Consider the following 13,195-nt stretch of genomic DNA (forward strand, 5'->3'; position numbering starts at 1 on the left):
TAAAAGTAAGTAAGCAAGTAAGATTTAAAAGTAAGTAAGGCAAGTAAAGCACATTCAAAACAAATCTCACTGACCAAAGTGCTGTACAATGAATACAAGTATAAGACATGAAATAGCAAAAGAAATGTAATAAAAATAAAACAATATAATAAAAACCCCATTAAAACAAACAAATACCAGCACAAAGTACATCATTCTCATGTGGTGAAAACATTTTTAGTACAATACATTAGCTAAAAAAGGAATACACACCTTTCAAACTAGCCTTTTTATGAATTTCTGAACCCATTTTCAGGCATTTTGCAGATTTCATCATGTTCTTCCCCAGACTCTCCCTGTTCTTGGCTCCATCCATCCTCCTCTCAATCTTGACAAGTTCCCCAGTCCCTGCAGAGGAGAAACATCTGTTGTGTTCTTTCCCCAGTCATCTCATTTTGAAGGATGTCCAGATTTTGGCAGACTATGGGTGGTGCCATGCACTTACATTTATGGCATTTGACAGTAGCCAGAGAGACTTACATTTATCTCATTTATACAACTGAGCAGTTGAGGGTTAAGGGCCTCACTCAAGGGTCCATCTTAACCACTGAGCTGCCACTGCCCTGTACCATGTTCCAGGGTAACCTCAGAATCTTTGTATATCCCTTACCTGATGTGTACCTTTCCACAATCTTGTCACAGAGTTGTTTTTGGAGGTATTTAGGGCCAATGCTGCTGCCTTTGTGTGGATCTACACTTGAAAACTGAAGGGCCATAGAAAACAGCTGTTTTTATACAACCTATCAAGTCAATTGTGATTCCACAAAGGTGTTGAAAAAATTATGTGACAGTGTGAGCTTGAAGGCAGTTGGTTATCCCTGATATTTTAGGAATGTTTTAGTAAAGGGGGTGTTTACTTATCAAACCAAGATATTGTAGTTATTTATTTTTAATCTTAGAAATGTTTTATTGTTCACTTTTCACTTTCGCATTGTTTAAGTGTTGTGAGTAGATTAGCTAGAAAAAACATTTAGATTCATTCTATTTTAATTCCAGCTTATAGCCCAACTAAATCTAAAATTAGTTAAAAGCTTGTAAAGTCCTGCCTCCTTTGTATAAAAAAAAAAAAAAAAAAGCCATAAAACCACAAAGGGGTAGACCATGCAAACTCACAGAGCAGGGCCTCCCAGAGGGGTGAAGTGTGTAGTTCATAAAAAGCACCTATCCAGTTCCAAACTGCCTCTGAAAGTTACATCAGCACAAGAAGTGTACATTGGGAGCCTTGTGAAATGGGTTTCCATTCCCGAGCAGCTGCACACAAGCCTAAGTTCACTATGCGCAATAAGAAGCGTTAACTGGTGTGGTGTATGGACACTGGACTCTGGAGCAGAGTTCTTTTCTGCAGAGAGGCATGTTCACTTTGTGGCAGTCTGATGGATGAATCTGAGTTTGGCGGATGCCAGGAGAATGCTACTTACCAAACGCTAGTACCAGCAGTAAAGTTTGGTGGAGGGTCTGGGTCTGGGGCTGTTTTTCAGCGTTTGGGCCCCTTAGTTCCAGTGAAGGGTAATGCTAATGCTACAGCATACAAAGACATTTTAGACAACTGTATGCTTCCAACTTTGTGGTAACCATTTGAGTTAGACCCTTTCCTGTTCCAGCATGAATGTGCTCCTGTGGACATATCAAGGTCCATAAAAACATGAGCATAACCCCACTGAAAACCTTTGGGATGAAAAGGAATGCTGTTTGTGAGCCAGGCCTTCTTGTCAAACATCAGTTCCTGACCTCACGAATGACCGTATTGGCACAAATTCCCACAGACACACTCCAAAATCCTTCCCAGTAGAGTGGAGGCTGTTACAGCTGCAAAGGAGGGGCCAACTCTATATTAATGCCCATATTAACGTTTTGGAATAGGATGCTCAAAAAGCTCATATAGGTGTGATGGTCAGGTATCCACATACTTTTGGCCATACAGTGTATCTAGCTCCTGGTAACCACTGTGTTGGGGTATCTCATTTTATAACCTGACATGGATGTCCATGCTTGCAGAATGTAGAGGACTACATGCAAGGAAACTAATTAATGTTATTTATTTGATGCAATCAAACAATACAGACTAGTGGTTAATGTACTTGTGGCAATATCACTTCATTCTCCAAACTCTCAGAGAGTTTAATGTGGATGTTATGTGCAGGGTGACTGGTGTCCCTCTGGTCTGTGAGAACAGTGGTGAAATGTGGTAGATCTGACATAAGCACCACCGCTGTCTATGCCTGCATTGTTTACCTGCATGGCTAGATTGACCAGACCACTACCATAAACTAGACTCATGGGTGACCAAGAGGACCTCTGCCAGCACTAAACATCAGCGCAGACTTTTCAATGCCATGTTATCATGTGTCAGAGTGTACATGGTCAGATCAACTAAGATTATGCTCCAGCTGGTCAAATATCGGAGATTCCTAAGACAGTATAGAAATCGTGTACAAGTAAAATACCACTAATTCCATGACATCACATGATATTACACATCATTACAGACAAGTAGTTTGCATGCTGTGGCATAGATTAACATCTGATAGATAGATTACATGCTGTGGCATTTGGCCATGCAATTATTACAATTTATAATAATTGTTGCAATATATATATATATATAATTATAATAATAATAATATATAATATATAATAATAATTATTTATATATACTGTAAATAATGTAGACCTTTACATGTATTTACATATAAATAATTATTGTAATATATTACATACTGTATATTTAATACTTATATTCATTCATTTTCCATAACACTGTGTGCAAAGTTGTATAACACACTGGATTGGACTAAATCCTTAAAAATTACATGCATAAATTGTTGGATGTAAGAAAAATTAGCTATCAAGGTCATTTGTTGGTTCATTCATGGACATATGATCCACATCTTTTCTAGAGGCTGGTTGAGGTAATGTAGTTATTCTATAGGTCACTATAATAAACATGATATGAATGTGAGTTATAAATATTCCTGGGTTGTGGGATTTTTACAGGTGTGCTAGAGCACATTGACATTTTCCCAGCTGTATCAGCTTCTACAAGGACTATAAAGCCAGTATCAAGTCCTCTGGGGTAGCAGAAAAGTGTTTCACCTACACGATGCTGTGGATCATTAGTTGCTTTGCTCTTGTGGCATCCACACTAGGCAAGTTTTCTACGAGCTAATGAATTGTAGTTAAAGATTTTCTGCTTATTTCTGATTTTAGGCAACATACAAATAAGCCTGCTCTCAACTTCACTTTTGTGTTTCTGTAAAAATTTGTGCATTTTTCTCACAGGATGTGGAGTGCCTGCAATTAAGCCTCAAATTAGTGGCTACAACAGGATTGTGAACGGTGAGAACGCAGTGTCTGGATCGTGGCCCTGGCAGGTGTCACTGCAGGTAACATCATTTCAGGAAGTGTTTAAGTTGGTTTGTTACAGAACTTAAAATTGTTATAAATATTAGTTAATACTCTATTTTATCAAATATTTTTTAAGAAAACGTTATCGTTTTAATTCATTAGTTTGAATAAGTATCCTTTTTGTATTAGATATACCTTCATTCAATTAAAGAATGAAATTATTGAAGATTATCTTTAACTTTTCAAACTAGGATACAACTGGCTTCCATTTCTGTGGAGGATCCCTCATCAACCAGTACTGGGTCGTCACTGCTGCACACTGCCGTGTGACGTAAATGACACTGACCTTATTCCAGTACCATAATGATGTACAATATTTTAATGTGGTACACTGTATTTAATTAACTTCATTCTTACCTCCTTATTATATAGACCTTCACGTCATCTCGTTATCCTCGGCGAGTACAATCGCGCGTCTAATGCTGAACCGATTCAGGTCAAAAACATTGCCAAGGTACCAATTTTATGTTTTTGTGACTTTCTAAAATTTGTATATATTTTTTCTGTACATTCAAAGCGGCATTTTTTAATGAAAAAAAAGTTGCTGGTACACAGTCACTTGAGATTTTTGATCTGTTGTATTCTACTGTGGGCACTATACTTGTCTTCTCACTGTATGCCAGCATTTGATCTCTTGTTCAGTTGTCCAATACTGTAAACCTTAACATAACAGAATCTGAAATCTTTTTTAATTAAGTCTCATACTGTTGAATGTGTCCAGATATAATGAATGTGTATAATGTGTATTTCAAATTTTCACAGGCCATCACCCATCCTTACTACAACAGTCAGAACTTCAACAATGATATCACCCTGCTGAAGCTGTCCTCTCCAGCGCAGTTGAATAGCCGTGTGTCTCCTGTGTGCTTGGCCACTTCTAGTACCAATGTTCCTGCTGGCACACGCTGCGTAACCACCGGCTGGGGCAAAACAGCATTCACTTGTGAGTGCATTACCTAGCATGCAGGCTATAGATATATAGAGGAGAATCTCAATGGTGGTGACTTCCGGTTAAGGCAGCCGAGTGTTAGATACATCAGCAGAAAGCTCCATACCAAATTTGAGGCTGATTTATCCTCTCCAAAAACCATCTCTATTTACTCTATGTAAGACATTATTGGGTGGACGCTGCATACCAACACTGAGAAAACATTGAGGAAATCAAGCCACTGCCATGTCCAAATTCACCACTGTGTACAGTTTCACACCAAAATGCTTTACAAAATGACTTTACAAAAATTCAGCAATTGATCTACATTAGTTTCTGTCAAATTCTGAATGGCTACTTAAACAATACAACATACAATTTTTCTAGAACCTTACAGAATTGATTCGCAATTCTGCAATCACCCTTCTAATGCAATGTGTGAGGCGGTATGACTATCCATTCCTAATTACTCAGTTATGAGACTAGGAAACACTAAATCACATTATAATTTTCATTTGATCATACAATTGCTTTCTGAGTTGTCAACTTTAATCTGGCAATTCTTGTGTTACCATTAGTCACCTTCTTAGATTTGTTGACGTTTCTACCATCTGGTTATTAGACAGTTAAATACAAAGTGCAGACACAAGCCAGAGGAAATGCTGGAACAGCAGGAGGCAAAGTAGATGTGAGAGGCTTAACAGAAATTTTAAAAAAGTGTTTTCTGTTACTGCCATTCCTGCCCACGCTCTGATGATTTCTTATACTCTCTATAATTTGTGTCTTGTTTAGCAAGCCCCAGTATTCTGCAGCAGACCGCCCTGCCTATACTGAGCTTAGCACAATGCCAGCAGTACTGGGGCAACAGGATCTTCGATTCTATGATTTGTGCTGGAGCCTCTGGCGTCTCCTCTTGCCAGGTGAGCTGAAGCAGACACACAGATTAGCTAGAAAATTTGGACACATATTAATTAACTAGAAAATTTTGTTCCTGGGAACCACTGTGATCATGTAACTTGTTTGAGACCCAACATGGGCATCCACAGAACTACTTCTATATGTAAAAGAATTACTTCCGTAAGACAATTCAATGTTTTTGTTACTAAGTATAACAGTGTAGCCTAGTGGTTCATGCACTGTATGTATTGTAGCTTCCGTTAATTAACATACTTACTATGTGTTTGGTGTGGGTAATATGTGCAGGGTGACTCTGGTGGACCTCTGGTCTGTGAGAGCAGTGGTGTCTGGCATCAGGTCGGAATTGTGTCCTGGGGAACAACCAATTGCAATGTGCTCGCCCCTGCTGTCTATGCCCGTGTCTCGTACCTGCGTAGCTGGATTGACCAGACCGTTGCCACGAACTAGACTGCCAGCAGCTTCATGGTGACCTGGAGGATCTCAGTACCTTATGTTCCTGGGTTTGAGCATACAAGGTCTTGTCAACAGCTGAGGTTACTTTCAATCAGACGCTTGTAAAGAAATTCCTAATAAAAGTTTAAGAGGCAATCATTCCAGACTTTGTGTTATGTTTTAGGCACTAATAATCATTCTGTATATCAGAAACCGAAAGGAAATTATCAAAATATTTTATTGGTTCCTATATAATTAAGCCTAAATAAATACAAGTGTGATGTGAAGGTCACAGCAGTGGAAAAACATATATATACTAGGCACCTCAGACAGCTGTGCTAATAATGGTGTTAGCTTCTGAGGTATTTTGAAATCCTGATAAGAAAAACTACATTTTTGTTAAAAGTAGCTTGCGGATGTGCTTGCCTAACTAAATTGCAGTGCCAGTAGGGAGACAAACAAGAGCTTCTTTTTAGTCTAAGCTTAGGCTTAACCCAGGTGACACCAGACCCTAGAGTTTAAATCCCAGCAAGTTCCCACTGTCGGACCTCTGTGTAAGGCCATTAGCCCCCTCTGCAACAGGGGTGCTGCACTACCCTTAATTTTTCTTTGCACTGTTTATATGTAAAATGACAATATAGACCATCCTTCGCTCTATCAAATGATTTAATCTTCACCAATGCATTTACCGTCTAGAGCTTTTATTCTGAGAGGTAGTGCAACAGGTGCCGTGGATGCACCATCTACAAATGATATTATATTTTAGAGTTTTAGATCAATGTGCACACATTGTGCTTCATTTTGTTACAAGACACATTTAACTGCATTCACACCTGGAATTAACGCTGTCCACTTGTTTTCAGATCAAAAAGACCCTTCTGATAAGCTCTTTTCAGTGGCTGTAAAATCCATGCACCCTTAAAGACAAACGTATAACCTCTATCTGAACAAAGATTATGCATTTCAAGAAGGATGAAAGATAAGCATTTAAAACATGCATGGAAAAAGTGAACATTTATTTTGTTCACAAATTATCTTCTTTTGTTATTACCAGATTGTAGAACAAACATGCATTCGTCTGACTCTACTGACCTGCATCACAAAGATGGAAATTGAAAATACATCACATCTGTGCTTTTGCTACTGGATTGCAGGCCATACTAACATCACTAACTTACCAAATATTTGATTATTAACAAATATTAAAATAACATGTGCAGACAACTACACAATTATCAGTCCATTTTTCCACCTGAAACTCTCCACTTAACCTCCGTTTCAATGAAGTTGCATATGGAAGACCATAACTGTCTCCTGATGCAGGGGATGAAGATGAGCTAGCGCTCGTACATCTCTTTCAGGACCTTAATGCTCTCGCTGTAGCGTAGCTGGTTCTTATTAGAAGCCTCTTTCCACCTAAATGGAAACATACATTATACCTTATATTAAAATCACCAAATATTTCTTGAAGTTAGCATGAAAACATAAAACATTAGCTACTTGTTAAGCTACTGTTTTCAAAGCTCAAGACTCTTACTTCTGTCTAATTTTCTTCCAGCGTTTCATGTGATTCAGCATGAGAGAAGTGGCTCCTGATGCAGTGTCTGTGGACTAAAGGAGTTATAGAAGGGAGAAAAACAATCAATAAGGGGTGTTGTGATGTGGCCCAACACAAAGCAGAGGGCTGTTAATGCTACTAAATTGATTAATTTCCCATCACAGCAATAAATACAAAACTGTTCTTTAATGAATAAAACACTATGTTATGAAAAGACATGTAAAGAACAATGAAAACTTCACCATATTAATGATTATACTCCTTTGTTTGTTAACAGCAAAGTTTACATGTAGTGTCCACCAAACAAGTCCCAGTGAATTAATTACTATAGAAAACAAATTATTAAAAAGAGTGCATTAAAATAAACATGTGATTTGTCTTGCAGCTGGAAATACTGTCTGAGCTGATCTTATAGAAAATTAAGCAACACCTTCTGACCAATCAGAATGGAGAATTCAACTGCAATGTGGTAAAACACATTATAATAAACACACTAGTCAGTTATTCATCCGACCCCCTATATCATGTATTTCATAAACTGGCAATGAAAATGAAATACATTAACATTTAATTTAAATAAAACAAGCAACAAGTAAACGATCAGTGTGGAATGTGGTCTTATGAATAACAATATTAAACATAACATTTCATAACAGGTGATCAGCCTCGTGACCTCACCTGGCTTATGGTGGGTTTCTCTGTGGGTGGAATCCTTAAGTTGACTGGTTCACCAGACTCATTAACCGGACAAGAACCAGGAGGTGGAAGGCGGTATATATTTTGAACTTTGCCATTCAGCATGTCTGACACCTGAAAGAGACACCAGAAAAAATCCATTTAGCACTACATTCCCTCTGAGACAGAGCACTTGTTCATCTTTTCTGTAATTTGGCTGTTAAATAATATATATTTTTAATGACGTAGATGTGAGTCAAAATAACTTTCACTTCTACCTCTGATAAAGTCTATTTTTGCCTTTCGCTCATCATTATTGCTCTGTGAGCTTTGCCTTTTATGGAGGTTTGTGGGCGTTACCAAATGCAAATCAGCTGTGTCATGGACACATCTGATAATTTATGGGTGATTGGCATTCATCACCTCATGTACGCTAGTATGAAGAAAATCAGCCTTTTCCTGAAGCTTTTGTAAACTTGACATTTTTTTGCTTGGTTTGGCTTACGCAAAGATTCACAAACTACTTTACAAAAAGACTGATGAATGAGTCTCATTGTTTGTAGAACTATCCTACAGAGGAGATGAATGCAGTGTGATGTGGAGCTGACCTCCTCCTCTGCCATGCTATGAGGTGGACTGGGCATTGGTCTCTCTCGTACAGTGGGGTTGTTCCTCATCCACGATCTGCAGATGGGGTAGAGTGGAGTGTTGCTACTGAACTGCGCCAAATCCACACTGCGATCAAACAGCTTGATGATGTACGAGTCTGATGAAAACAATCAGACACACAGGTCAGGCTTAAATGTCACAAGTTAAGGCTTTAATTATAAAACTACGATGGTACAGACTACTCCAAAATTATTGGCAGCCTTCAGGAGAATTAGCAAGAGGGGAAAAAAAAGAATAAAAAAAAGGAAAATGAATGACGTCTGCAATTAGTGATATTCTGAGCTTAAATATATAAGATGCCGTAATATAAAAGAATGTTTTCACTAGAGGAAATTTAAGTAGTTTCTCCGACTGCCTAAATAGAAAAAAGTATTAATATTAATTAATAACTGAGTTGACAGTAGGTTTAAACATGAGTTCAGGCTGGAAAAATTAACCCAAAAAATTAGTTAATTAATTAGTTAAAAAATTAACTAATTAATCATTTACAACATCCCCATGTTGATATTTCATCATCACAAAAATTGTCAGGATAAATGAAAGGGAATTGGTATATCAAATATAGCTGAATCTGAAAGAAGTTATGCACTACTGAATTCATTTTTGTTTTTACAGCTACTTGCAGTTTTAAAAAAAGAACACTTTCCTTAATAAATTACATTAATGTGATAACTTTAATTTCAAAAATACTTTCAGTAGGGAATGACAGATTAATGTATTTTCTTCTCAAAAATCTTTTTTTTAAACTAGGATTCTTACTTTGTTTGTGCTGGTTAGTCTCAGATAAGCCGTCCTCCATCTCTTTGCGCTTCTTTCTCCGATGTTGTGCAAAGCGTGAAGATGGCCTGTGGTGCAAAAAAAGACAACAACATCTCTTAAAAATCTCCAGTCCCCAATACAATATTCTTACAATGTATTAGATTTCTTAACACAAATGGACTGTTGCCTACAGCCTCACATTATTAACTATTTAACATCCAGCTTTCCAAGAAACCTTTTTTGCTGTGATCCTAATTCATTTTCACTGGAGGTGCATTTCTACTTGGTAGAACTCTGGAAGTGAACCATGAATGCCAAACTACAAATGCTGAAGAAGACATCAATTCACTCTGTAACTGAGAAAATGCCAAGAGGCATATGATAGCATGGACTGTTTGCAAAAAGCAAGATAAAATGAGGATTTTCTTACCTTTTCCCAAGAGAGGAAGGGGATAAGTCCCTATGAAAAAAAGAAGTCAGAAATAGTACTTGAAAGTTCTACTGATATGACATTCTTTACTCTTCAGAAGAAACAGAGAATTCTATATAAGGAAGCAAGACTCAGATTCTTAGCGTATCACTTAAATATCTATTTGGAGAAGGCTATTACACACAGATGTGTACATGGACACAGTAAGGAAAAATGAAAAAGGCATCAAGACTGAAATGTTACAGAAGGTTTAATGCAATGTTTCACCCTTTTCCACCAGGGGGTGCTATTAGCACACAGTAACCCTCACTGCAAGATAGTTAGAAACACTGCGGGGCAAGAACACTGTACTGACAGAACTGTACAGACTAGCTGATACAGAATAGCTATTAAATATTTATGACGCAGCATTGGTGATACATATAGAAATGCTCCAACCATCACAAAAGCACACTGAAAGAGACCACTATCCACTGAAAGAAGATAGTTATTACAGTCTTGCTTTAACCAAAATTCAGATCATTTATGGCTCTGGGAAAAGATAATTAATATTAACTGAGCAGTGAAAGGAATAATTATAATTAATAATAATAATTCCTCCTTTTTTTAATCACATAAACATTGTTTGGGGCTCTAAAAACATATAGTTTTTTTTACAGTCTGATATACTCTACACCCAGAATTAATTTAAATTTTGACATATGTAAAAAGAAAGATGTAAAGTAGTTAAATTATTCACTTTTCAAAACTGTTTCATATCATTAATAAAGGTTTCAGTCATTCAGGTCATGTTGAAAGTCCCTTAGCTGTAAACCTTGGAAACTAGACTTGTGGTTCAAACCAGGGGGGCGTTTTATGAAGTCAGCCTCTTTTCAAAACCTGATAATAATAGTAATAATAATAATAATAATAATAATAATAATAATCACGCTAATGAAATCATTTCACAATGCTCTATTCAGTTGAAGCAGGACACTGGGCTTTCTGTAGAAGCCAAATAAATATACAGTATAAGATAAAAACTGCAACGTATGACAATTCTGTGTCCCCTATCTAAGTCATCAGCATGGATGATGACTTAAATACTGCAGTTAAATCTTCAGCGTCAATAAATGTTTGAATGAACCACTTGATTGTGTTGCTTGTGTAAAAGAAGCAGCAGAAGGACATACTTGCTCATGGAGTCTGCGACCATTTTTCCAGAATCATCTTCATTCTGATCTCTTCACAGGAAGGAAAAGAAAACAAAGATGATTAGAGATACAGGAACAACGGTCAATTCTAAGAAAAGCGCATTTCCTGAGAAACATATGCCGCAGTAATAAGTAATGACAATACTACAAAACATTAAGGGCATCCATTAAATTAACTTTAAAATTAAATACATACAATTTAGAAAATATCATCATATACACTGCTAACCTGCAATAAAAATATAACAATGGATAACATACTGAATATATTTCCTCTATAGTATACTTAATATATTATGGATCAGAGTACTATGTTTGTGCTCTCCTGTAATTTATCATTTGGCTAATCAAATTAGAGAAGTCAACAACATGTTACATGGCAAATGTGTATTTATATGTGTGGCAAATGCTTAGAATCACAAAGAGAAAAGATTACAGTAATGAAAGGCATCACAAATTATTGAGTATGTTCGATAAATCTCATGCTGACTGAATGAATAGTCTTTTCCATGTCTGGATTTTATCCTGGTCCTGATGGTATAGCTTGTTTCCATATTAATTTTTATAACAGTTAAAATTTACCTATTTTGTGCCTCTATGAAATTGTCATAGAGAATGTCCATGCTTGCTTGTTTCCCCCCAACAATTATTAAAAATAGTAAATTTCACAACCTTTGATTGAGTAAATATTCTAAGAGCACTGCAAATCACCAAATGAGTTTGATCGCACGCTGCCAGGTGTCTCACTCGGTCAGCAGGTAACCTCCTCATGACCTCTGAACAATCCACTCTGCAGCTCATTCTGATCTCATTCTAGTCATGGTGCGCTGTTACTCTCAGACTGACCTCTCACTGTCACTTTTCTCCACCAGACCTTGCAGCACTGCATCAAGACGACTTCTGGCAACAGCACCCTCGGTATCTTCAACAGAAACCCGTATACAACGGACATGTTAATGTGTCGTTGAGGACATCAAATAAAAACATACACAGTATAAGTCTTACACACAATATATTAAACACGTAAGAAAGAGACGTTTGGTCGTGTCTTACCTGGTTTCTCCATCTTAACTTTCGTGTGAAGCATTTTGATTGCAGACTTGTCCTCATTCAACAAATACTGACATCTGCAGTTCCATTAGTCTGTCCTGCTAAAAAAAAAAAAAAAAAAAAAAATCCCAGTGGTCAAACAGAAGTATGGATTAACTCGAGTGTATTAAAATGTTAAATACATAGATCTTTCTAATCACATTTACAGGATTTACACTGCATGTTGCATCTTCAGTTTGGATGAACAATATGTTTATAAGACCGCAGTGATACTCATGACAAAAATCCTGATGAATAATATTGCTGCTACTCAGTAAAAATATTAAACTATATGAATTACATCTGACAGATGTCATTCATAACTCTCCTAGTCACATCATATGATATAAATGTGTATAAATATTTGGAAAATTACATTAATTTTAGCATTCTCTTCTCTTGATCAACGCAGCCGGCCATATAGTTTATATTCCAGACGTTAATAATGCAGTTGATTAACAAACTGATTGTACTGTACTAATTAACAGACTCAATTAAAGCTTACTAGTTAAGTAACAGCGTTTAAACTGGTTAGTAATTAGTTTGTTAGATCTTTAACTCACGATATTTAACTGGAGAGTAATAAACTTCCTTTACTGGCTACACAATCCAGTTGTCATCACGACTACATAACTAACTGGCTGGTTAAACTATTCTGTCTATGCTATAATGAGCGTTAATTATTTAAACACATTACAAAAACTTACATAAGCGTATCCGAATGAGTAACAAAACAGCTGACTAGCTCCTACACCCAAACGTAACCTGCTAGCTAGCAGCTAACCTAATCAGCTGACTTTCGCTAGCTAGCGAACTAGCTATATTAAATTATATAGTCATACCAACACATTCGCTCAATTTTCATTGAATGCATCAGTAATTTAAACTTTACAGGATGTATATTATCGAATAATAAATGTTTAAAGTCACTTACATTATCTAACAAAATAACAGACAGCCAGAGACTTTAGCATTTAGCTCGGCTATAATCTATTTTCAGTTCACTTGACTTTCCTCTTCCGCGCGCAACTGAATTTCCTTTTCCTCATTGGTCAGGTTTGTTAACCGTCCTTTAATCTTATTGGGTAAAATATCTGTCC

General features: G+C 36.8%; 2 protein-coding genes across 7 annotated transcripts; one reads left to right on the plus strand and one right to left on the minus strand.

The window, feature by feature from the left end:
- The first annotated feature begins 3,048 nt into the window (after positions 1-3,048).
- LOC113539243 (chymotrypsin-like protease CTRL-1) lies at positions 3,049-5,881 on the plus strand. Its single transcript, XM_026934909.3, has 7 exons — positions 3,049-3,185; positions 3,319-3,422; positions 3,636-3,715; positions 3,817-3,898; positions 4,207-4,387; positions 5,165-5,292; positions 5,576-5,881. Exons 1-7 carry the CDS (start codon positions 3,140-3,142, stop codon positions 5,735-5,737), a joined length of 783 nt encoding a protein of 260 aa, XP_026790710.1. The 5' UTR covers positions 3,049-3,139; the 3' UTR covers positions 5,738-5,881.
- An 840-nt stretch (positions 5,882-6,721) lies between these two features.
- On the minus strand, positions 6,722-13,150 carry lin37 (lin-37 DREAM MuvB core complex component). Of its 6 annotated transcripts, none has more exons than XM_026934910.3 (10): positions 13,030-13,150; positions 12,060-12,154; positions 11,853-11,928; positions 10,986-11,036; positions 9,814-9,843; positions 9,384-9,469; positions 8,564-8,721; positions 7,959-8,090; positions 7,260-7,333; positions 6,722-7,138 (listed from the first exon to the last, which is right to left on the minus strand). In XM_026934910.3, the coding sequence occupies exons 2-10, from the start codon at positions 12,091-12,093 to the stop codon at positions 7,060-7,062; spliced, it is 720 nt and encodes a 239-aa protein (XP_026790711.1). In that variant the 5' UTR covers positions 12,094-12,154; positions 13,030-13,150; the 3' UTR covers positions 6,722-7,059. The 6 variants fall into 6 exon arrangements, with proteins under 6 accessions (XP_026790711.1, XP_026790712.1, XP_053095699.1 ...); XM_026934911.3 differs by having other exon boundaries at positions 12,060-12,157; positions 13,030-13,144; XM_053239724.1 differs by lacking the exon at positions 13,030-13,150 and adding an exon at positions 12,803-12,961.
- Positions 13,151-13,195: the final 45 nt, after the last annotated feature.

This window comes from Pangasianodon hypophthalmus, chromosome 14 (genome assembly GCF_027358585.1).
Source record: "Pangasianodon hypophthalmus isolate fPanHyp1 chromosome 14, fPanHyp1.pri, whole genome shotgun sequence".
In the NCBI taxonomy this organism is placed as follows: Eukaryota; Metazoa; Chordata; class Actinopteri; order Siluriformes; family Pangasiidae; genus Pangasianodon; species Pangasianodon hypophthalmus.